At 44.1% G+C, this 26083-nt stretch overlaps 2 protein-coding genes across 7 annotated transcripts in view; one reads left to right on the top strand and one right to left on the bottom strand.

Annotated features, from left to right (window-relative positions):
• Nucleotides 1–2054: 2054 nt before the first annotated feature.
• C1H1orf116 (chromosome 1 C1orf116 homolog) lies at nt 2055–15252 on the bottom strand. Of its 6 annotated transcripts, none has more exons than XM_025390229.1 (4): nt 15198–15252; nt 9983–10168; nt 7484–7661; nt 2055–7027 (listed from the first exon to the last, which is right to left on the bottom strand). In XM_025390229.1, exons 2-4 carry the CDS (start codon nt 10085–10087, stop codon nt 5475–5477), a joined length of 1836 nt encoding a protein of 611 aa, XP_025246014.1. In that variant the 5' UTR covers nt 10088–10168; nt 15198–15252; the 3' UTR covers nt 2055–5474. The 6 variants fall into 6 exon arrangements, with proteins under 6 accessions (XP_025246014.1, XP_025246006.1, XP_025246026.1 ...); XM_025390221.1 differs by having other exon boundaries at nt 15070–15238; XM_025390241.1 differs by lacking the exon at nt 9983–10168 and having other exon boundaries at nt 15070–15247.
• Nucleotides 15253–16906: 1654 nt separating this feature from the next.
• PFKFB2 (6-phosphofructo-2-kinase/fructose-2,6-biphosphatase 2) overlaps nt 16907–26083 on the top strand; it is a 47570-nt gene continuing 38393 nt past the window's right edge. Inside the window, exons 1-2 of the mRNA XM_025392789.1 lie at nt 16907–16961; nt 25655–25698. The gene's annotated coding sequence lies outside the window, so the exon portion shown is untranslated. The remainder of the gene's footprint in view (nt 16962–25654; nt 25699–26083) is intronic.

Genomic DNA, 26083 nt, shown 5'->3' with positions numbered 1-26083 from the left:
AACTCAGAAAACAACAAAATGCTTAAAGTAACCTGATTTCCCATGGAAATCTGTGAAAGGCCTGGGCTTTGGGTCTAGACCAACAGTGAGCAGAAACAGAGAGTGTGGCGTGGGGAGGGCAGAGTGTGGATTGGGAAGGAGGCAGGTGTGGGGAGACTCCAAAGCAGCACACACAGATGCAGATAGGACAGAACTGTAGGAGGCTCTTAAAACTGGAGAAGGGCTTTGACTCTTTCAGTTCTGAGGAATCTAGGTGTAGGCTAAGATGAACCAGTCCTCATGCGGGTCCCAGTTGACATCTGAATTACACATCTACGTGACAATAATATGAATAGACATCATTTATTCAGCAGTGTGCTGTGGTTTTGTTTATATGTAGTATCTCATTTGATTCTATTTTCATAACAACTGCAAGGGGTAAGTATTATTATTGCCTTACTTTACAGGGTTCCATCCTGTTATAATCTAAGTTCGTTTTTCCTCCATTTTTAAGATAAACAATAACTGTAGGGCAGTATAAAGTTCCCTGAACCACACAACAAAGAAAGTTAAAAGATGAAAAAGGTAATTGCTGAAAAGGAAACTGAAGTGCAGAGACCCCGGCAGTCTGGCTCCTGAACCTATGCTCTTGGCCACTGTACATTCTCAATCTCTCTTCCCTCCCCTCCTCTTCCCTCCTTTTCTGTCTTCTTCCATCTATCCACTCATCCATCCATCCATTAAGCCTCCATCCATCTATCCATCCATATTTCTGACCATATATCTCTCTATATTTAGATAGTTGGAGATAGATATAGGTATAGATATAGATATAGATATAGATAGATGTCTAAGTTGACATGCCAGGGGCCATGTCAACTTAGAAGTTCCACAGCAACCTCAAACTCAGTATGCCCCAAACTGAACCTCCCTTCTTTCTGGTCCTACATATATATATGTGTGTGTGTGTATTTCTGATCATAAATATAAATAGATAGACAGAGAGATAGATGATAGAGAGAAATATATGTATCTCCAACTATAGAGATAATTCCTCTTTAGGTGGGAGGTTGAATTACAGAACCTAAAAGTTTCCTTGAAGTTCTCAAGTTCTTTGAAGTTTAGTTTATTTTAGATTATATTTTGATTATTTTTGGCAGGTGTTGATCTTCCTAACTAACTTGTTTGGGTTTACCGAAACATACATTTCAGGGCTAGCATGGATCTAGGAGAAAGACCAAGTCCCTCATGTTGAGAGTGAGATGAAGTGACCCACTAAAGCTCACCTGGTCCAGGTCCCTGCCTGTTTCACGTGATTTTGAACTCTGGATACGTGGCAAGTGGTGATAAGGACAACAATCCAACTAGGTAATGAGTAAGAGAGAATGACAGCCTGGAATTAGAGTGTAATCTGTACATGTGTATGCTAACAGTCAGTGATGATTATGACAGTGGTCATGATTCCAGCAATTCACAGGTCCCCATACCTAAAGAGATTTAGAGACCTCATCCAATGCACTTCTTGCTTCCTGATAACTAATGCCTGATTCATTCCAGAGATGAACGAATTTAAAAGAATGTGCTATTTAAAAGAAAAAAAAGAGTTTTAAAATCTTTTCTAGCTTTTATTTCTTTCTGAGGAGTTTCTTCCTGTTAAATGCTTATTTTTTTACCTTCATTTTAAAAATAAATAACTGTAGAACAGCATATAATTCTCTGAGCCACACAGCAAAAGAAAGTAAGAGGAAGCAAAAAGAAGTAAGCTCTATGGTCGTGGGCAGTAAGAGACTCATGATAAAGAAGTTGGGTTTGAGGATATGAAAGCTGGAAACAGTTGGTTCAGGCTGCACCAGAACACACACATTACATCCATGCCAATTGCTGTCTTTTCAAACTCCAGGAAGCCTGGCGTGGGTGAAGCTGAGTCACCTGGAGGCTGTGCCGAAGCCTGGTTGTGCTATAAGTTTTATGTGCAGCAGACTCTATCTTTCTCTCAGAAGTGGGTTGGGACAGCCCTTGGCATCCAACCCTCCCTACATTCACCTCCTTTGAGAAGAAAAAAATAAGACCCAGAAGGTAATATTATCATTTATTGAGTAGCTACACTGTGTCCAGAACTGAGCTTTACATATTTTATATCACTTATTTATCTCAGCAATCTTGAAAGGATGGTATTGTTTTCCCCATCTTATAGGTGAAGACTGAAGTTCAGAAAGTTAAAGTGATATCGCCAGGGTTCCTGATTGGTAAGTGATGGAGGCTGAATTTGAGCCACATCTATATGCTCCATCATCACTCTCCTGGGGAAAACGGCCTAGATGTATTCTATCTGCATTCCTGCTTAGATTCTGCACGACTTCTCCTGTCCATTCCCTCGGCCCCCTCTCATCTAGTCCATGAGATTACAGCTTTGCACACTGACAAGAGGGTCCTTCTTGGCCTACACATACAACCAGGCATCAAAGGATGGAAGGGTTCATCTCACACACTCACAGACCATGTAGACTCTTCAATCTACACCTCCAGCTAGAACTCAGAACATTGAAGGGGACCTGCTCTCCAATCTTTCACCTCATCTTTCTCCATGAAATAAACGTCAACATTCACTCACCAGCCCACCCCCAGCCTACAAGGTGGCCCCTGCCAGTCACGCTTCCCACTGTGGAAGAAGGCACATATGAGTGAGTGGGCTCATCCTTTGACCTCTGTGTGAGATGGCCTATCCCACGGAGTCAGAGTGCAGAGTTCCCAGGGTAGCACAGGTGTGGTAATTCAGAAGAGCAGCTGTCAATGCATCTGAGGGCACAGACCCCCCTCCCATGCCAGGCTGGGAGAGGCCACTCCTGTATGTGGCAGGTGGCTTGTGCCCAGTGGCATCAAGGCTATGGCAGGGTATAGCAGAGATCTAAGGCCAAGTGGAAGTGGAGCTGTTGCTTTGGTTTTGAAAACCAAATGAATGGCTTTTACAAACCTCCACCCACAATTCTGTGAAAAGAGATAAGAATAACTCTGACCCTACTCTTACCTCCCTCTTCATCAATTCATACTGAATGAAGAGCAACCCTATATGAATACAAGAGGATAGATACAATGACCTCAGCTGGGTCTAGCACCACTTTCAGGGAGGCGGATGTCCTCACTGGGCCCTCTTGCATCTCTTCAAAATGAGAATGACCAAGTTTGGATTTATCATTCTGTTCTTGAATCCCAAAGACTATCCTTAGAGCAAAATATACTCTTTGAAGGATGAGGATGTGGAGAAGCACGGTATATTTAAATAACAAGGGAAGGGAAACTCAGATTAGGAAAACTAGAGAAATGCCCATGTTACTAGGATGAGGATGCCAAGTGGCAGGTACAGGTTGTCTGTGACTTTGTCATGTGTGGGAGAGAAATGACCTTTCTCAGGGTGTGGGAATATAATAGGTTGTACTCCTGATGACCTTGACCATCTTAATCACTCTTGTGTGATGCCAGGGCCCAGGTTCCACCCAAGTTTTACTTTATAGCTATTCCCGTTTCCCTATTAATCAAGGAAATTAATGAATACCGAATAAGGTGATCATTCTTCAGCTTTTGAGTTGAAATAGACACATAAATCAACTCAGCTGAATACAGCATGCGGAATCAGTCCTCCAGAAGGCAATTTTCTCTCTTTCTGAGGGTGTATAATAAGACATAACTTGACCAGTTGTGGGAGCCCCCATCAGCCATGACAGACTAAGTCCTCACCCATGGCCAGGAATGAGGCACAGGCTTTTGGATGTGTGTGTATAAGAAAATGTACATAGAAACTGCCACACCCACACCCCACATACCATGACAGGGTGGAGTATTTGTTGTCCTTACCTTAACTTTGTCACCATTTTCAGAAATTCTGGACTTTGATGGTGCTGTGTCCATCAGGACACAGCCTAGAAATTCTCAGAAGCCTTAAAAGGTGCCTTTCCAACAGCATTCCCTTTATCTACCCCTCACATCTGGGCATCCTGGACTCCACGCAGTTCACAGCCTATAAGTAAGATTTACTTCCTAAGGGGAAGCAGGAGTCATGTCTGGCCATGTCTCACCTCCAAGCTTGTATTTGCAAGCCCACACCGCCCACCCATAATACCCTCTTTCGGCATCTGCTCAAGCTGCACCACTTGGTCAGGGAATTTGAGGGGAGAGGTGTTCTGGTTAATGATGAGTTACCATATAGCTATCTTCCAAATATAAAATTAAAAGCCACAGCAATAACTATTAGTTTGAACAATATTTAATCTCTGATGCTTCAGAAGACACTTTGAGATCTTGAAGGGCCTTAGGGTTGAGTCTTTGGTGGTGACTATGGGTCCTGAGGGTGCTGTGTGGATGTACAAGAGCACTGACTAAGGAGAGGTGGCAGCATGCAACGAGGGTAAGAACCTCAGCTCTTTCCCCAAATGGCAGGCTGACCCAGGGTGAGTCACTTCCCTTCCCCAGCAGCACTGGGTCAGAACTTCTCTGAGGCCCCTCTTACCTCTGATATCCTATTAAGACTGGCAGAGGTTGTATTGTGTGGGTTTTCTATCACTGGAACTGAGAAAAATTTAAAACTACCTGCATCAGCACAGAGAAGATCTGAAACAGTTCTTGGGTGTTTATAAAGCCCATGGGCTGGGCTCCCACCTTGATGTCAGCCCAGCCCTGGGGTCAGTGCAGACTGAGATAGGGAGCAGGAAAGCAGGAAGAACAGGAGTAGCAGAGTCAGGGACCACAGCACAGTTAGTGATTGAATTTATCAAGCCTGTGGAGAAGGACTCTCCCTGGTGGAGGTAGTGGCATAAATACGTGGTCACTTATCCTGCCTTCTCAGACCAAAACAAGCTGTTCTGCTATCAGTCAACCAAGAGGTTGGGTTACAGGGATGTAGCCTGTCTTTGAGATTGGTGATACTGAGAGGGCAGTGGGTGAAGAGATAACAAATCAGCTCTGCTTAGCCCAGGCCTTGTCCAGAACTGAGAGAGGGATCTGGCAAGGTATGAGCCAGTCTCCATCCACTGTAGGGATTCCAGGAGGCCCATATTTCACATGACCCTGCATTTGCTGGATGTAACTTTTTTTCAAGTCATGGACATGTCCATTGTCTCATTTGACTTTTCTTCTCAGGCATGGCCAGCCCCTTCACTCAGCTCTGGCTAGGCTGGACTCTACCCAATGTAAGAAAACCTCTAACAAGAGCAAAATTCTGAACAGTGACTCATTGTGTTATATAAATAGTTTCAGTGATCTATCCAGCACCCCCCCACACACACCAAACACACATGCACACACCCCCTCTTGTGGAGATCACCTTCGAAATGATCCATGTGGGCACTCAACGGCACAACACTCTGAATATAAATGTATGCTTGGACTCAAATCTCTCCCTCCCGTTCATCTTGAGCCCTCAGTTGTGCGGTGGCAAAGGCTCCCAAGTGGAGCATGTGTCTCTTCTTGTTCAGCCAGGACAAAGTCCGCACTGGTGGCAGAGTCTACTCCTTCAACAGTCCCAGCTTCTTCAGGGCCTCCCTTCTGTGTTCATTGGGGACACCTTTTGGGGAGATCTTGACACTGACACACGGGGGCCGAGGAAGTTTGTCACGGCTCTGTCCTTGGTAGGACAGGCGCTTGGAGCTCTGCTCCTGCTCCAGGTCAGCCAGCTTGCCTACCTGGATACCTGCAAAGTCTTTCCCCGTGCCCAAGGAGGCCGGGCGGGGCCGAGAATTACGCAAGACGCTGGGCGAGATCTTGTCCAAGAAGGAGTCCTTTCCCAGAGAAGTGCTGGTTTTGGGGCTGGCGTCTTTCTCAGCTGAAAGGTAGTTGCTTAGTCCCACGCCTGAGCGCTCCAGAGTGTTGGACTTGAAGTTCATCTGTCTCAGGCCAGGGGTGTTGCTCTCCTGGAGAGTCAGCCCTGACTCTGGCCTTGGCGGAGTCAGCCCTGAGTCTGACTTTGGTGGAGTCAGGGGACTGTTTGCCCTTGGGGCTTTAGGGATAGGAATTGGCATAGTTTTGGTAGCTGCGACATTGCCTGGAGCTGGAGACTTCATTGTCAAAGCTCCCTGAGCTTGACCTGGAGCTGGAGCCGGAGCTTGAGCCAGAGCCTTCCCAGCAGCAGGAATAGCTGCTGAGGCCTGGGCTGGAGCTGCAGGCTGAGCCAGATCTGGAGCTGGGGACGGACGCTGGGCACGTGTCTCCTTGGGTCTGATGGAGCTGGTGGGCTTACTGAAGTGGAGTCCAGGCTCATCTTGATCCTGGGGTAGCCCCAGCTTCTCTAGAGCTTCTCTACGTGCTTTTCTCTGCTCCTGCAGCGAAGAGGAGACCAGGCCAGAATCTCCAGGGGCAGCCTCGGTGTGGCGGGACAGCCAGTGCTGGGGATCACTGTGGAAACTGCTTCGGCTGCTCTTCAGAACAATATTAGGTGGCAGCTTCCGGGGCTTAGGGGTTGTGAGAGGAGCTAGTCGGCTGTTTGGGTCCTCCCCTGATGGGAGGCGAACATCTTCAGCTCTTGCTTTCTGAGGCAACACTGCAGGAGGAGGCCGGGATTGTTGTGTGTACCCAGTTGAACCTGTTTCCTTGGCTTTTTGGGACATGGCCTCTGAAGCAGTCTGCTCTCTTTCGTGGGAGCTGGATGGTGTGTGGAGCTGGGGTGTGTGGCCCTGCTGTCCTGGCCCCTCGGGCAGGCTGGCTTCCCTACACTGCTCTGGCTGGGTGTCCCGAAAAGCTTCTGGTGGAGGGATGAGCACCACGTCCAAGTCAAGGGCAGCCTCCTGGGGGCTGGCAGGTGCCTGACTGGGTTGGTTGCTGTGGCTGACCTGTTCTTTCTCAGGCTCTGGCACAAGCCTACCTGCTTCTCCAGGGGTGTGACTGTTAGCCTGGGTGGTGCTTTTCCTGAAGTTCTGGCTTCTGGCAATGTGGATATTCCTGGGGAGGCTGTAGGAGCCAGACCTGAGGCCTAGGCCCTGGGGCTCAGGAGGATGGGATGAGCTGGACTCAGTCACTGTCCGTGGCGCTCGTCCTTGCTGAGTGATGGTCTCCTCTGGACCTCCTGTGAGGGTCAGAAAGAACATAAAAGAGTGAACAGAGGTGGGGGTCCTGCTGCAGAGCTCTAGCTCCAGGGAGGGGCTAACTAATTGTTAATAAATATTTGCTAAATGAAACAACACAAAACTGCAGCCCCAATACTAGAGGGACTGTCCTCAGGAGTAAAATGCTCCTCACACCCTGGGACATGCGGCCCCACACTCATGACCACACTTGTGTGTTGTTTTGTTTCCCTTCTGCTGAGCCTGAGCACCACTGGCTCTCCACACTCTCTCACGAGGGCCTCGAGGTGCTTCCCACTGCAGCTGGGGAGCCCTTCCCTCTCCTTATCTCTCTTACCCTTGTCCTCTGTGTCACCCAGATTAGCTCCCTAGACTGACTCAGTCTCTCCAGAGCCAACCACCCAGCCCTCCCTGACTCCCTCCTCTGCTGGAGTTCTGCCCCAGAGGGTCTGCCTTACCCCGGGGAGTGGGCTGGGTTATGGGCAGTACTCGGAAACCTCTGGGAGTTGTGGCTGGCTCAGACTCGTCAGTGGACAGTCCGCTGTCAGCCTCCGTGTCCAACGAGCCAATGGTCTCCTCCAGGAAGAGCAGACACTCCTTCTCTTCAGCGGACAGGAAGTCGTAGCTGCTATCACTCTGTTGGGGGCAGGGGGACGGGGAAGGGCGAGAACAGGAGAGGGAGAGAGAGCTGTGAGAAAGCGCTCCCTCCGCAGAAACTGGCGGGGCCTGAGAACCACCCTGCGAAGGGGAAGGAATGTTGAAGAGCTGGAAACCTTTGCTGGGCAGGCACATGGCAGGGGCCTTTCTTTTGCTTAGTCCTGGCTGGAATGCTTAGGGGCACAGATTAGAAGCAGTCCCAAGTTCCTATGTTTGACAGCCTTTGTCAAACATTTCACTTTGGGCACCTCTGATTTAGCTCCAAATAAGAAGGGCAACATAACCATTTGACCTGAAACTTCAGTGGTATTGTTTTAACTTTTAAAAGTACTTCTGCATACTTGATCTGGTATGTCAAGGACAGTATGAGGAAAAGCAGGAAATGCAGCCAGCTATAAGCTGCCAGGCCAGTAGGAACTGTGGCATGACTGGCCACAGATGAATGTACTAAATGATTTGTAGTTGACTTTGAAATGCATTCCATACGGGACTTTTTCCCCTTGTACATTTACTTTCGTGATGGCATTTGGCTCTGGCTAATATTAAAATAAGTGTGCATTTCTAAAGCAAATATTAACTTAAAGGGGGAGGTTGGTGGAAAAACTAGATGGTATAGGAGGAGGGAAAAGCAGCTTAGTATTAAATGTTAAGTAGATCTGAAAGTAGATCATATCCATTATGAGGGGGTACATAGAGGTTTTTGGAAGAAAATAACGGTCATCTCAGACAGTTACTGTCTATGTTGTACGGGGCTAGAAGGTTGCTGGAACAGTTGCTCTTCCACAGAGGAAGTTGAAGGGAAAACAAAACGGCAAATTAGAATATAAGAAATTTGGGCTGAGTCTTTTCTTGGCACCTCCACCCCTTTTCCTAATATTTGGGACACTTCAGAGTTGTACATTCTTCAGGCCCACTCAGATGGCCAGGAAAGATTTTGAGACAGCTCTAAAAATATCCTGGAAGGAGGGGAGAGGGTTGCAGAATAACCCTTCCAGTTGCCTCTGCCCCTTAAAGAGCCACCTGTCTGTTGACTGATGTGGGCCTACATGTGAAAGGAAGCCCCAAATATAACCCCTGGAAGCTCTGAAGCTGACTCCAAGAGTTTCTTGAAGAAAAATATCTTTATGGTCCTTTTACTTCTAAAATAGCCTTGCCAAGGATAAGCTGACTCTTAGTTTCTCCTTCATGAATGATTCACTCTGAAAACCTTTAATCCCTGTCACATTCTGTGTCCAATGGTATGTGACTATTCACATTGACCCCAGTCTAACAGACACAGAAAGACTTCTCCACAGACCCATTATCTAGGGTCAAAATGAAGTTTGTCTGATTGTCTGCACTTTGGATTTGTGCATGTGTGTTTCTTTCTCTACTCCATTTTTACATATCAAAATCCATTGGTTGTCTTAAACAGCCTTGATATTCAGTAGACACCCTTAAAATCCTTAAATTTTCAAATACTTCTATAGGATATAATGCAAAAAAGCATAAATTCTCCAGGATTCTTATGTATGTGACAAGCATGAACAACAAATGTTTGTGTCTGGATGCAGCACAGATTTACTCTTTCACACCAACCTTACAACAACTGAGATTCAAATTCATGCCCAGAAAAATTACAGTTTATTAAATGCCACTCACAAGTAGCTAAACACAGTGACTTTGGAAGATTCTCAGTCTCTGCTCCTAGAAAGGCTGATTCTTTTCTACATGGAGGCATATGATAGGTGCTTTACTTGTATCTCATTTACTCCCCACAAATTGAATTAGATATGAGCACTATCGCATTTGAAAACAGAGGAGGTTAAAGCTTAGAGAAATTAAGTAATTTGCCCAAGGTCATACAGCTTATAAGTAGAGAACTTAGATCTGTTTGGTTCCAGAACCTAGACTCCTAATTACCTATTTTCTTTGATCTTTGTAAGAGACTAAAGTAATGCTGCTCATTGCAGAGAACTTCAATAATCCACGTGCTACGAGAATCTACGTTTTGGTTTCCACCATGACCTCAGATTACAGGCCTACTCTTTCTGCTCAATCCAACCCCCAACCTAATGAAAACTGGGGGAAAAAGTCTCATTTGCCCAATTGATCTCTAAGGTCGTCCCATCCTATTCTCTATAGAGCCAGGGCTGACTCAGGCAGAAAGCACCCACTGGTGTTGTGATTCACTCCCCAACAATGAAAGAGAAGGTGTAGTGAGCCAGGATGGGTGGCAGGAAAGAACAGGGCAGGGCAGGGCAGGGCAGGGCAGGTGTGCAGAGAGCAGACCAGGTTGCGGGAGGGAGAGTATTACGTACAGATCCAGAGCGGGTGGAGGTGCTGCTCATCATGCTGTCACAGCTGCCGACACGGGTCACGGGTTCTGAGCCAGGCCCCGCTGGCCACAGCTCCCTCTCGGGCATCGCCCAAAACAAGTTGCAGGGGTGGCAAAGGGGGCTCCCAGAGGGGAAGCGAGGGGAAGTGAACAATGTCCCAAGCTGGGCCTGAAAAGAGAAGAATCAAAGCCACATGTGAGCCAAGACTTTGGCAAGGCTCTGCCCAGGCCCTGGGTGGCATGGCGGGAAGGACACCAAGCAAGCAGAGAGCTGGAAGAGGGGCGTGAAACCCCCAGCCTGCATGGAAGGACCCTGGAGCTGGCTCAAATACATGCAGAAGGACAGACTTAGGTGGTGGAGAGGGAGTCTAGTCAGAAAGAAGCTTCTACTACTTCTCTTACATTTTTCTCTGAACCAAGGAGCTTAACCTACATTTTCATTACTATAAGCAATAAATATTACAGGGGTCAATAGCTTGAGTTCTGGAGTTAGTTGGGTCTGGGCTCAAATCCCAGTTTAGCCGTTTACAGTTATGTGACTTGAGGCAAATTACTCTGAGTCTGTTTTTCCTCATTAAATAATGTTAGTATGAGGATTAAATGAGAGGACAGTTAGCACAGTTTAGTTGGTAGTAAATACCCTAAGACCTCATGGGTCAATAATTAACTATTATTGTTCTTGTAACAAGAAAAAGACAAGATCTATCTAGGATCAAACTAAATTGAAACAAGAGAAAGAGGAGCTCAGAAAAGAAGGGTTTTGGTTTAACGGGAGACTGTAGACTTGAGAGAAGAAACAGGTCCCTTAATAATACCTACCTCATGGGGTTATTGTGAGACCATGTAAAACACTTTGCATGGTGCAAATTGTCACCTGCTATCATAGTCAATATCATCAACATCATCACAACCACCACTACGATGTCCATCTTTAACTCCCTAGCCTAGAGGCATAAACAGGGCACCTGCAGTGGTTGACACAAACCTATTTTCTTTCTAGTGAATTTCTTTCTTTCTAGTGCCTCTGTTGTTGCACATATTCCCAATGAGATTCCTGAGCCCGTGTCAAATGAACAAGAGAAATGTCCCATGTAGCTTCCTCCCAACTCCAATTCCTTAGGGGAAAAAAGTTTCAATATCATTGTAACAAAAGTAGTAGCAAAGGAAGGCAGTGCCATCTTCCCTCTGAAAGTCCCAAGAATTTTGATGTGGCTGTTTGTGGGAAATACTCCATTGGAGATGGCAGGCCAGAAGTGAGTCTGCTGTTAAAATGAAATTCTAAAAGAATTAGGATGAAAAGACCGTTCCAAGATCAAACAGAGAGTTGGAGGAGAGCCAGAATTAGAATAAAGTTTGTCTGATTCAAATCCATGTTTTCCCTTTAATGCCACCCTGTATTTTCTTTCATCTTTCCAACCCTCCCAACACTAGGTAAAATGTCCTAGAAGAAAACGTGATCTATTTGAGATCTGGAGGCTTGGGCTTTGGATGCCAGGGCAGATGTCCTCTTGGCCTCCGGTAATAATCACTTCCAGTGCCAAAGTCAGGTTTGGGCTGGGTTGGGTGAGTCAGCCTTCCAGCCCTATAGAGCTGGCAAGTATGGAGCCCCATGGAGAGAGCTCCTCTTCTGCTTGGGAGGAGTCTCTCAAAAGGGGCAGGTAGGGAGGGGCACGACAGTGGGGGGAAAAGAGGAGAGATCCCTAGTGAGCCAGACATCTGGTTCATAGGGGTCCAGATCCTCCTAGGAGATAAGGAGGGAACTGGAGGGACAGAGACACCAAAGAAGCCCAATGATAAATAAACGTGGGGTGAGGAAGCTCTCAGGGTTTCTTCATGAGGTTAAGCTCCCCAGTACCCAGAAACTCAAAGAAACAGGAACATGAGAAACCATGTGGGTGAAGTTCAGTCATCTCAGCTACCCACTCCATGAATGATGCTCAAGTTCAGGGAGGACTAACCCATTCCTAACATTCTGTAGGGCTGAGGCCACTGTAGCAAAGGAGATCCATCTCTGTAAGTCTAGGTACACAGAAAACACTCAAAAAATGCTGAATGAATGAACTTGCCATCTGTTCTAGGGTCTATTGGGTTGAGCTTTTGGAAGGCTTCCTCTTGGTTTCTAACCTATTACTGTGAGCTTTTTCTTAAATATTTAATTTCCTGGATAATATATGGCTCAGTGAAATTTGGGCAATGTTTTCAGTTAAACTAACATTTGTGAGCACCTAATAATAGGCGCTAGTGGTACAAAACCGTATAAGACGAAGGCATTGTTGTCGAAAAGTCAGTGTAGATCTAAGGGTCTAGTTTTGGGCTCCAATTTTCTTCTCTATAAAATCAGGGCAGTAAATATTTAAAGTGACTCACTGTAATTAGCATAATATTCTCTATGAATGGGTGAGCAGATGATGCCTCTTACTTTCAGAGAAAATTACTACCCTTGTGCTTCTAAGTATGCTTTAGACTTTACAGAGGTTTTCTAGTCTCTCTTTCCTACCAGCGAAGCCTATCACACTTTCGTTTCAGAACCTAGGATACCTTCAAGTAGCTGGAAGAGATAAAAGTGGTAGGAAAAGCACTGCTTCACAAGAACACAGCATGCCATAGCTTGCAAAGTGCTCTCAGATATGCTAATTAGATCTTCAGCATAAACTGGAAACATAGGCAGGATCTGACATTTTCTCCATTTTACAGGTGAGAAAGTTATGGCTCTTACCACTAGCCCTTCCTAAGGGACACAAGAAATGACCTATACTTGCATATACAGGACAGCCCTCCACGGGGCATCTCAGGGTCTATCTGGATGCAAGAGGGGCATGCCCCTGAGAATGGTTACTAGTTACCCCTGACTAAAATACTAAAAGCCTTAAGACCCCCTTCTCCTTCTACTTCATACCTTAAACCCTGCAAATGATCTGCTTCAGCTTTATACTTCCAGGCCGGTGTATTGCCCCAACAGCAGCTATTTCCACAGTAAAAGAATGACACCAACTGCCAAGGAAAATCATGTCTTTAGGGATTACATGCTCCCTGCAGAGAGGAGTCTGAACCTGAAACCAAAGCTGAGTGAGGTGCTGTCACCTCATCTCCATACCTAGTTTTCTGACCTAAAAAATCTGAAAGGTGAAAGCTGCATTTCCTTTCACCGACTTCACAACCTTGAACCATGGGGCTGTCTCAGGGCAGCCATCGAAACCCTGATAAGAAGACTGAGAAACAAACAAAACACTCAAGGTGAGAGTTTGGTATCTTTTAACCCTTGACCTCTTTGGGAACTTAATGGGAGGAGGGAATGGGTTAAGAAATATGTAGCACTTAAATAGTCAGAGCCATCCATCCTGAATTAAATATTAACTACTCCACTGACGAAAATACTAAATACTGCCGAGTCTTGGAGGAGAGGGAATAAAGACCAGGTGAAGTTCTGGCATCTGGAGAGGGTGGGGTGGAGAGAGGGCTCCAGCTCCGTTCCAGGTTGGCTTGTCTGCACCTTCTAATCAGACCCAGGTCTCTCTCATCCTCCTCCTCCAACGAACTCACCCACATGTCCTCCAAGAGCTCTGCCTCTCTGCCTACTAGTCAAAGAGGTTTCCTATCTTTCAATCCAGGTGTCTCTGCTTCTTGTTGACTACCCAGAGATGTGCCTTGGGCTGGAAACTATCCTAAGAAAAATATCAGAAAGACTAAAACTTGCACAATGTGCATATCCGTCTCCATGAGCACATGGGCAAGTTTCTGTATGTGTTTAGGCAACATTATCATCTTCCTTTTCACCAGTGGATTTGAGGCAAGGAGCAGGTAGAAATACTCTCTGCATAGGAGAGCTTTGTTAGACACTGCTGGTGGTCTTTACTCCTAAGTTCACCATCTAGGGCAGCCCTCAGTCAGTGGATGTGGGGTGCTGGCTCTGTGGTGTGAGGTAAGCTCAAGCCTGAATCTCCAGTTGCCAGGACTGGAAAACCCATATATTCACTCAGGACTGTGTGTGCCAGGCCCTTGGGCCTGGCACTGAGGTCTTCCCACTTCCCTCTTCTCTGCAGCAGGAGGGAAAGAGTCAAAGTTAGGGACCAAAGGGTTAAACCCCCCAAGATGGATAATGGAGAGGCGACTTGCTACTCTGACTCGACTCCTACATCTGCCTTCCTTCTGCAGGTAAATCTGCCACACAAACTGCCAACTTGGACACCTGCAGGAAAACAAAACAAAGCCACCACCCTGGTCTGCTTCTCTGTCTGTGGACTCTGCCACACTACCTTGGCCTGAGCCCCACTTGGAACTCTAACTAGACTTGACATGCAGCTGCGAAATATTCATGTAGGTGAGGCCCAGCACAGCCAAGTAGCTTTCTGTTTGCCAGTCTCTGCATCTATTAACAGGCAGAGTCAGAAAGTTAATTGAGTAGAACCCAAATAAACTTGACTTTGCAGCTAGATTATCCATGGGTTTTCCAAAGATGAGCTGGTAGCTGGAGTTGAAGTTTTCCCCACATGCCCAAACCTTATATCCCTTTACAAACAACCTAGTGCAGCTCATGCCTAACACACCTGTCCACAGAGAGCTCCATTATCAAACGAGCATGATCAAACACACACACACACACACACTGCACCCATTATTTAAACAAAGATCGACACCGAGTTGGTAAAGCCACGGGAGAATTTCCGGTTATAATCGCAATGGAAAACCAAGATACTCTCCCCCGTTTTGACTCCCTCTATTTCAACTGTTATTTTCCAAAATCACAACTCAATTTCAATTGTTCAGAGATGGAAATTTCCAAAACAAATCTATTTTCTTTTTCGTGTTGTTTGCACAATATGCCTATCCAACCTAAGGAGGTAAATGAAAAAGAAGGTCCTCCCAGCCCCGGTCTCCACAAAAATACTACAATCTCAAGTCACTACCAACCTGATCTGATCCCAGAATGAACTCAGAGAATTGGGGAACAGATAGGAAAGCTCCCTAGCTCGGGTATAGAGGGACACCTTCCTTCCTCTGTAGTTCTGATTTCCCATGAAACCCCTTCCTCTTGCTGCAGGATAAGCAGTAGTTGGTTAGTGATTAACTCACCTCCACTGGGTTGGGGGCTGAAGACAGGAAAGAAATACCCTTTTATTTCAAAGGGCAGAGACGGAGACAGAGGCTGCTTCCCCTGCCTCCTACTGTTTTCTTCTCCTTTTGACCTCCTCCTGACTTACCTAGACAGGTAAATGCTTCATCTGTGCTGCCTGGCCCCCACCCTGCCACTGACTCAGCCAATCCTAGGCTCCCCTCCCTACCTCTCATTCCAGCTGTTTCCTCAGGGAGGGAATGGGAGGGGAATGAGCAGGGTGGTGCTGCTCCCTCTTAGCCAATCATCTCCTGCCCTCCCCTTCCCTGTTTAGAGCTAATAAAGAGCTCTTTAAAAAAGGAGGGCTGGAAGGAGGAGGAGCTGGTTTGGGCTGAGACTGGAAGGACAGGTGGCAGGGAGGGAGCAGGCAGAGATAATATATATATTTAATGTTGATATAAAGGAACGCAGACAGTCCTCTGGGCAGTGTGCTTTTCCATAGGTCTACGTGAAATAGGTTTTTCATCTAGAACTACCTTCTTCCACTAGGAGATTAGTTTTCCCCTGAATTATCTAAGCTAAACTCATTTGTGGTCAGTTTTGCTGCTAGCTTTTCTAGCTGTTGAAAGTCACTTTCTTCCCCAAGCCTACTCCTAGCTCATAAGTCTGGCAATTCCATTCATGTCCACTTAGGAGGGTGTCCCAAGGCTAGGGTTGCTCTAGTTGGGCCAGTCTCGCCCCAGTGCTTGACAACAATCTCCTTGGCCTAATTTATTTCTGGGGAAATAAAACCATTCATCCCCTGAGAGGTCCCTATCCTGATGGAAGAGTGACTGGACAGCTTGAAAGGGGAGAGCATGCACTCTGTCATTTGGTCCTCTGCTCTCTTTTAGTTGTTCATGGAAGGTGGCAATACATATTATGAAATAAAAACAAAACAAACTTCTAACCAGTTTAGCAACTCCTACCTCCTTTCGTGGACTGACATTTGGCACTTGTAGGGAGAAGAGAGTAGGTAGAAGAATCTACTGCTTTTGGGAAGAAATCTCCCTCCAAGTACAGAGACCACTCTTATCAGATATGATTTTTGACTGGAAGCTGGTTTTTCCTAGAGGTTGGTTATCCTTGACACCTATCAGGATTTGAGGTATTCCACTTACTAGCATTAAAAGGGCAGGGAGAAAATTTGAAATCAATGTACACAATAATTGCCAAAATTTATTAGGTTCTTGCTATTTGCTAGGTATTGTGCTGAGCGTTTTCATGTATCTTATTCTTTAGTCTTTAACTTAAAAAAGTAGACATTTATTAATATCTAAATTTTACAGGGAAGTTAAAAAACTTTTTCAAGGCCATGTAGCTAGGAAGAGGCAGGGTGGGGATTTTAATTCAGGCAATATAACATCAAGATTGCCATGAATCAGCATAATGCCAATCTGCCTCTGTTTTGGAGAGAATCTCAAGTGGAAATCATGAAATACACAGATAATTTGCAAGTGTAATTCTAGCAATTAGATTCGTCCTTTTCCATTTCATTTCCTACTTAAAGCTATTAATATGTTTTATAACAAGACGACACATGGCTTTCATCTTTTCTCTTTCTGTGATCACGGTTGGATAGGAAATAAAAAGCACAGTGATCTGGGGCCAAGGTAAAGATGAGGTGGAGCAGGACTAATGGATAGGAAGGAGGTTGGAGGAAGCTTGGGATAACCCAGTCCCCTGTCAGCAGCCTATGGATATCACAGCTGAATGAGCACTTCAGGCTATGACCTCTCTCCCGGGTGTGTCATTCAAACATGTATGATGTCATAATACTAACAAAACAGGAAGGGCATCTCCAAATCAGCAGTTCCATGCAACCAGAGTCACACCCATGGATGAAGTCAATGAAGTTGATCCAGCTCCATAGGTGTGTGATTTGAACATTTGCTAAAAAAATGAATTGACTTATGAGAATTAACTTCCAAGAGGACAGTAGGCAGTCTTATTTGTGAACAGACACAGTTTTTCAGTTATAATAAAATTAGGATAACTAGGAGGAACCCCTATCTTTTACCAGGTAGAAGCAGGGACATAGACAAAATCATCTTTCTTTTCCTCTCTTTCCTCTCAAAAACGTTTTCTTTTTGTAAATTATGAAATATTTCAGATACCCTGGCATAATAAACACAACTGTACCTAACACTCAGTTCAGGAAATAAAACATAAACATCATAGTCGAAGTTACTTACAAGCCTTGAGCCTCCCTTCCCCGCAAACACACATATGTTCTAGCTGAAATAAATCACTATCTCAAATTTTCTGTTTCCCATTCTCCATGTACTTAAATGTTTTCCCTGGAATTCATATTGTTTTTGCTTTGTTTTATTTTTGCTTAGAAACGTACCAAGTCTCTAACATTCCAAGATAATTGGAAAGGAGGCCTGGACTACAGAAAAGGAAGGATTTCCTAAGTCAGTCAAAAGCCTGAAACAATAAGGCTTCCTGGTTGATATCGGTCATCATTTGAGGGGGTATGTGTGTCATTGCTCTTAGTATGTAAATGCCTGTTTGATGACCAGACTCTGTGGAAACTAATTACAGCCCAGCTCACCTGATTCATCTGTTCCCTCCTTCTCCATTCTTGCATATGCTGTTGTGGTCAGGTCATCTCTTTGACTGTCAGAGGCTAGTTTATGATTTCCTTTCTGAGTACAACCTCCCCACTGAGGCACCTCCCTTCCCCCTAAGTGCACATGTAAGTGTGCACACACGCACATGTGCACACACACACACATGTCATTTCAAAACTGAAATATACCACAAACAGTCATTGGCCAAACTTTCCTCTTAGGCCCGTTATAAAGTTAGACTCTGCAAAATAGTTGTGGACTTCCATTCTAACCATTCATGATACTTATTTATTCACCTTGCAGTTACACCCTAGCAGTGTCTTCCTTTCCCTTTCCTCTCCAAAGGAAAAATTAAGTTACTTTGAACATATGCTGTCACCGTCCTTAGGAAACACTTGGCACTCAGTGCGTTCATGTTTGGGCGTGATACTATATGCTGGGGCTCTGAGTGTGACCTCTAAAATACTGGGGGAAGAGAAGGTTTTATTCCTCAAATAGGGGTTGGGGGAACAAGAGCTTTCTTTAAAGAGAGCACAGCTAGGGAAGAATTCAGATGAGGGTAACTATAATTTGGCTGTAAGATGTGGGACTGGATAGCACAGATTAGGACATCAAATAGATCACCAAGTTCTCACTGAAGTGATATTAGTGTTAAGACTATAATAATTTGATGAGAACTAAAGCATGTAATTAAGTAAATTTGGATGAAGGAGTTCTGAAATCACTTAATCGTTAAGTAGTTTTAGGGAGTATTTTTTTTCTCCTTTCTTTGTTGAGAGCAGTGTTTCTTCAGCCCATCTATCATGGAAATTTGGAGGACTCAGCTGCCCCTTTCTCCCTAGAACTAAAGAAAGTTTGAGGGCTAAGGTCACCAATTAGCATCAGAGAATTCTGCAAGAAACACCAAATCTTAATGTGTTCAAAATTGGAGTTACATTGTCCATGTCCATACCCCTCAAATGTCCTCTCTCCTCTATCCCCATCCCAGCTAATTGCATCACCACACTTCTTCTCACCCAGGCTCGAGAATACTTCACAGTTATTCTCAAATACCTCCTGTGAGATAGCTTTCATACCTCTTTCCAATTCTTTATCCTCCCTAGTCTGGTTCAGATTTTCACTGTCAGTGAGATCATGGACCACTAGAGATGGAGGAGGCTACAGAAATTACTTGTTACCCCTCTTCCATTTTACAGACACACATCTGAGTAGTCATTCCTCCTCTTAAAATACTTCGATGGGTCTTCATGGCATTCAGGATGAACTTCAGAGTCCCTGTTATGACATAAAAAGACCTTCATGAGCTGGCCCTACATGCTTCTCCTAGCCTATCTTCATTTATATTCTGGACTACAGCCACATCCACTGTTTCTGAAACTGCTGTGCTTCTGGGCCTTTGCCCATGCAGTACACTCCTCTTGGATCTCTTCCCACCCTTGGCATCCTGGCTTAGTCTTATGCTTCCTTCAGGGTTCCGCTTAAGCATGACCTTCTTTTGGAATAGAATATTAGGTGCAGTTTCACTGTAGTCTCTTAACACAATGTACACATCTGTATGTTCAACCCACTAGGATATAACTGTCCTCTTTCTCTCCCTGTAAATTTCGGATTCATGAAAGGCACTAATTTTTTTTCTATGTATTACTTTTCTTTTCTATTGTAATAGTTATATATTAATGTCAAAACTGCTGATAAACTCTTTGGCAACTGAACTCCTTAAGAAACTTGCCCTAAAAAGTTTATTCTTCATGATCAAGCTGAAAGATAATCCTTCTACTACTACAATTTTACTTGTATTGTTTTTTCCTGATTCTTGTCCTTTGACATGCTATTAAACTCTGCGTTGTTCTTAGAAGTAATGAGCATTGGCTCATTAGGATTGTTTTCAGAGGCTTTTGACCTTTTGATGTCATGAATATGTCTATCAATCTAAGATGCCTATGAAGGCCCTGAGTTGATGATGCTTCACACTGCAGTGATTGAACACATATCTAGTGATGGGATGACTGATTTCCTTTATCTTTCTTATAACAAAATGCTCCTACCATTCTTCATGTTCTTTACTATTATGGATACCTAAAAATTAATAAGAAATATCAGGATTAATAGAATTTATAAAGAATTGTAGCTTATAGCAAATATTCAAATAGTGGAAATGTCAGGTCACTTTATTAGATTCTGTTTGGATCTCCTAGGAAGCTCCCAACAGCTCTACACAGAATCACTTGTTGAAATTCCCAATCTAATTTTTTATTTTTTGCTTTCCAAATTTGTTATTTCTTGGAACATTCTTCATTGAATTTGCATGAAATGCATACTTAGTATACATTTATTAATATTTATTTTATTTGCTATAATGACTCATTATTAACAGTAGACAGGGCCATGGAATACACACTTAACCACATGGTATGTTAGTCAATTTGCATTGCTATAAAGGAATACCTGAGACCTAGTAATTTATAAAGAAAAGAGGTTCGGCTGGGCATGGTGGCTCATGCCTAAAATTCCAGCACTTTGGATGGCCAAGGCAGGGGGATTGCTTGAGCTCGGGAGTTCGAGACCAGCCTGGGCAACATGACAAAACCCTGTCTCTACTAAAAGTACAAAAATTAGCCAGGCATGATGGTGCGTGCCTGTAGTCCCAGCTACTCATGGGGTTGAGGTGAAAGGATGGCTTGAGACTGGGAGATCAAGGCTGCAGTGAGCCATGATTGTGCCACTGCGCTCCAGCCTTGGTGACAGAGCAAGACCCTGTCTTAAAAAAAAAAACAAAAAAAGAAAAGAGATTTTTTTGCTCATGGTTCTGCAGACTGTACAAGCATGGTGCCAGCATCTGCTAAGCTTCTGGTGAGAGTCTCAGGGAGCTTACATAACAGAAGGCAAAGGGAGAGCCGGCAGTGTCACACGGTGAAAGAGGGAGCAAGAAAGAGGAAGGAGGTGTTAACATGCATACGCTGTATACATTTATTAATATTTCTTTTATTTGCCATAATGACTCATTATTAACAGTACACAGGGCCATGGAACATACACTTACCACATAGTGTGTTAGTCCATTTGCATTGCTGTAAAGGAATACCTGAGACCTAGTAATTTATACAGAAAAGAGGTATGGCTGGGCATGATCTCATGTGAGAACTTAGAACTTACCCATTACAAAAGGACAGCACCAAGACATTCATGAGGGATCTGTTCCCATGACCCAAACACCTCCCACTAGGTCCACCTCCAACTTTGGAGGTCACATTTCAACATGAGATTTGGAGGGGACAGAACATTCACACTATATCACATGCCAACAGCTCTAAGCAAGGCAGACTGAATAGACTGTAACCACTTGTCTCCTACCTGCTGGTTTCTTGGTTCCCAGAAATGTCACCTTTAATGGTCAACTCCACATATCAGCATTTCCTGCTGTTGCTTTTGATTTGGTGTTGCTGGATTCCTTGGAGTCACTAACATCTTTATGTTGATCACATAACAGGCAGATTGGTACCGCTATAAATTCATGAGTAACAACCTCAAATGGGTACTCTATACTGCAGGCAATTACTACTTTTCTCTAGGAAGCTGGATTTCCCATTTTCTGAGACCACTCTTTTTCTCTCTCCATAACTGTCCACATCTCTTTCACTCCATTTTGATATAACAACTTTGTCACCAATTTTGAAAGCTTCAGTAAGACAACAGTAGTCAAGAGGCAGGAATGCCACATTCGCATCCCCAAATTTACAAACCTACCTTCCTTTGCACCATTTTCTTCTTTTTCTCTGTCTTTTTTTTTTTTTTTTTGAGATGGAGTCTGACTCTGTCGCCCAGGCTGGAGTACAGTGGCCGGATCTCAGCTCACTGCAAGCTCCGCCTCCCGGGTTTACGCCATTCTCCTGCCTCAGCCTCCCGAGTAGCTGAGACTACAGGCGCCCGCCACCTCGCCCGGCTAGTCTTTTTGTATTTTTTAGTAGAGACGGGGTTTCACCGTGTTCGCCAGGATGGTCTCGATCTCCTGACCTCGTGATCCGCCCGTCTCGGCCTCCCAAAGTGCTGGGATTACAGGCTTGAGCCACCGCGCCCGGCCCTCTTTTTCTCTGTTGGTACAACAACAGCAAAATGTTTTTCCTATAAAACCCCATCATCCACGTGTGCTCTGAATCTCATCTCACCAGCTCTATCCCTGCAACCTTCTCTCCTGCATCGTCATTTTGACCTTTCTCCTAAAATAATTCCCACATGTGTGGGAGTCATCACATCCCACACATAAGTGCAAAACCCCCATCATCACACTTATGAACTACAAAAGGATCTTTTTTTTTTTTTTGAGGATGGAGTCTCGCTCTGTCGCCCAGGCTGGAGTGCAGTGGCCGGATCTCAGCTCACTGCAAGCTCCGCCTCCCGGGTTCACGCCATTCTCCTGCCTCAGCCTCCCTAGTAGCTGGGACTATAGGCGCCTGCCACCTTGCCCAGCTAATTTTTTGTATCTTTTAGTAGAGATGGGGTGTCACCGTGTTAGCCAGCATGGTCTTCTCCTGACCTCGAGATCCACCCGTCTCGGCCTCCCAAAGTGCTGGGATTACAGGCTTGAGCCACCGCTCCCGGCCAAAAGGATCTTATAGCACTTGCATTTTTATTTCTTTGTAGTGTTGTGTTTTTTTTCGCCTCCAAATTATACCCACCACCTAGAGAAGTTCCTGGCATGACATTAGCATTCAAAAATGTTTATTCAATGAATTAATATTATCTCAATCTTGAGGTATTTGACACCATATTTTGCAATAAGTAAAAGCTCAATAAGGATTTGTTAAACCATTTAACACTTTTCAGAGATAAATTATTACCTTAGCTTTTCCTAGCCAAATTCCAGATCATTTTCTTGGTCTTCGTTGTAAGAGTAAGAAAAATAAGGTTAGATCTTTGGATGTTAAAGGATGAACCTAATGAGAGGGTGACTTTGGCAGTATGTCAACATAATGCAAAATCTGCTCCTTAGTTTTGTAGGTTTAAAAACTCAAATTGATCAATTTACTCCATAATATTAATGCTCTGGGAGAAGTAACTCAATCCAATAAAATTCGTTAGAGAAAGAGTTATCAACCCCAATACAAAACAGTTAAGTCATAGTGGAAGAAAGTTTGGAATTCCAGCAACTGTAAAATTTTGTCCATAATTAGGAAGAGTAATTTTATGAAATGTCCTACATAATAGACTCTAAAAATAGATTATTATTCCATAAAAAGGACATTTCTATTTAATTCAATATAAATATCCAACAGAATGGAAATGAACTGTGTTAGAAAAATATTCACGGTTACTTGATAAAGTGCCTTTTCCTATTGGACAGTTCTAAATAAACCCTGACAAATTCTTACTAAACCCTTCTTTCCTCCATTGTTGACAGAAAAATTATTACCTCATTTGTTTCATACCTGATATTTCCAAGATTACATCTTTAAAAAAAAAAAACCCACAATTTTATGGTAGTTGTTTATTGATTATCATAGGAAAGGTGCTGCTGATGACTTCGACTTCCAGGAATGCTGGACTGGGTAATTCAGACAAACTCTCCTGCCGTTTGCAGTGGAGAGCCAAAAAGATAGTGAAGAATTTGGCCAGCACTAAGGATACAGGCCTGGATCAAGGTGAGGACAGAGATCTGGTGTGTTGTGTCCAACATTTGAGGCCAGCCACTTTTCCTCTGGAGACATTTGTCTATTCCAAAATGAGTGGCTGAGATGCTGAGAGGCTGAGTGGTACTTCTGACAGCTTAAGACAACAAGGAGAACAGGCATTGGAGTTCAGGGTCCAGCAATGAATGTGCTCTAGTGAGCCACACTCACTGCAGGTTGGGACCTCAGAGAGTTGCACCACAGGAGTGAGAATGAACTCTTCCAACACTGGCGTGGGGACTAGCTGTGCTGGACTTACGTAAGTTATGGTGATGTCTATGCACTCTGTGAGATAGGTAAGGGTTATTGAGAATAATTTTGTCTACATTTTGTACTTAACTTTGGTATTGATTTCAAACCTGACTCCTGAGTCAGCAACAACTGCAAACAACTCCAGATTAATAGCTTTTTGGCTTAATGTATGATTTAACAGGGCCATCTTTAGGGTTTTAGAACACGGCCAAGTCATTATGACATCTACTCCAATACCTCAGGATTCACTAATGAAGTCCTCCAACTGAATACAGAGAAATGCCATAGGAATAAGATGAGAAAACTCCACTTCGTGTAAGGAAGGAATTCTAGGAGGTCAGAAGGGCAGAGAAGTTAAAAGAGTGGCAGCTGCTAAAGCAAAGAGAGAGAAGGCTATTCATTCTCTGAGAGCTATTAATAGTTTCTTAGGAATTCTTGAATTCATTTTATGAGGAAATCATAAAAGTTTCAGTGAGCTTAGGGGAATATGTTTGTGCCTTGTTTTCATCTGGTAAACATCCTCAAAATTTATAAACAAAATAGAGACAAAGATAATCCAAGTCAAAACAAAATAGAAAATACATTTGAAATGCCTGCTTTTCTGTTCTTGAATGTCTCATTCAGGCTTAGAGATGTAAGATAAGCATAGATACTTACCCATCCAGTAATTATACACTTTGCCAAATACGTAAGTCCTGCTTTGTAGCCTTCGCCACATAACTAAGAGCACAAGTCACTCTTTTTCTAAGCTCTAATGGAATGGTAAAGAGGACAGAAAAAAAGTTTTTCTTTTTGTGGTTATAACTAGCATTTAAAACGCTTTTTTTTTTTTTTTTTTTTTTCCTGAGATGGAATCTCGCTCTGTTGCCCAGGCTGGAGTGCAGTGGGGCAATCTCGGCTCATTGCAAGCTCCGCCTCCTGGGTGCACGCCATTCTCCTGCCTCAGTCTCCCGAGTAGCTGGGACTACAGGCACCCGCCACCACACCCGGCTAATTTTTTGTATTTTTAGTAGAGATAGGGTTTCACCGTACTAGCCAGGATGGTCTCGATCTCCTGACCTTGTGATCCACCTGCCTTGGCCTCCCAAAGAGCTGGGATTACAGGCGTGAGACGCTGCGCCTGGCCAGATATATATATTTTTAAATTTTACTTTAAGTTCTGGGATACATGTGCAGAATGTGCAATTTTGTTACATAGGTATACATGTGCCATGGTGGTTTGCTGCACCTATCAACCCGTCATCTACATTAGTTATTTCTCCTAATGCTATCCCTCCCCTTACACCCCACCCCCTGACAGGCCCCGGTGTGTGATGTTCCCCTTCCCGTGCCCATATGTTCTCATTGTTCAACTCCCAATTATGAGTGAGAACACATGGTGTTTGGTTTTCTGTTCTTGTGTTAGTTTGCTGAGAATGATGGTTTCCAGCTTCATCCATGTCCCTGCAAAGGACATGAACTCATTCTTTTTTATGGCTGCATAGTATTCCATGGTGTACATGTGCCGCATTTCTTTATCCAATCTATCATTGATGGGCATTTGGGTTGGTTCCAAGTCTTTGCTATTGTGAATAGTGCTGCAATAAACATGTGTGCATATGTCTTTATAGTAGAATGATTTAAATCCTTTTGGTATATACCCAGTAATGGGATTGTTGGTCAAATGGTATTTCTAGTTCTAGATCCTTGAAGAATCGCCACACTGTATTCCACAATCGTTGAACTAGTTTACACTCCCACCAACAGTGTAAAACGTCCCTATTTCCCCACATTCTCCCCAACATCTGTAAAACAGATTTTTTTTTAAGATGATAGGGACCTAATGACTTCTAGCACTATTTTTCATTATGCAAAAGACTACCTCCATTACTATTTTTTTTATATTATAGCTTCCCTTTTCATTCTTGTTAGGTTTTCAACGTAAGTTTATTTTGCAACAATATCCATCCTTTTTTAGTCTGAGTTCTTTCCTCTAGGACCTCAGAGAATAAATCTAATTCATCTTTTATACATTTCCCAAAATTTGAAGTTAGCTATCATGTCAATCTCTTTTTCTTCCCCCCTCATTTCGTCAGCCTCCACGATGGCCATCAAACCTGTTTTTCACCACATTTTACAGGTAAAACCCACATCCAAACCTCCAATGCAACATGACCAACATTAAGACTATTGCGGTTGGGCACGGTGGCTCACACCTGTAATTCCAGCACTTTGGGAGGCCGAGGCGGGTGGTTCACGAGGTCAGGAGATCAAGACCATCCTGGCTAACATGGTGAAACCCCGTCTCTACTAAAAATACAAAAAATTAGCTGGGTGTGGTGGCGGGCACCTGTAGTCCCAGCGACTTGGGAGGCTGAGGCTGGAAAATGGTGTGAACCCAGGAGGTGGAGCTTGCAGTGAGCCGAGATTGCCCCACAGCACTCCAGTCTGGGCGACACAGCAATACTGTGTCTCAAAAAAAAAAAAAAAAAAAAAAAAAAAAAAAAAAAAAAATTTTTCTCTTT

The sequence above is a fragment of the Theropithecus gelada genome, chromosome 1 (genome assembly GCF_003255815.1).
Source record: "Theropithecus gelada isolate Dixy chromosome 1, Tgel_1.0, whole genome shotgun sequence".
NCBI lineage: Eukaryota > Metazoa > Chordata > Mammalia > Primates > Cercopithecidae > Theropithecus > Theropithecus gelada.
This window is presented reverse-complemented; position numbering and strand designations above follow the sequence as displayed.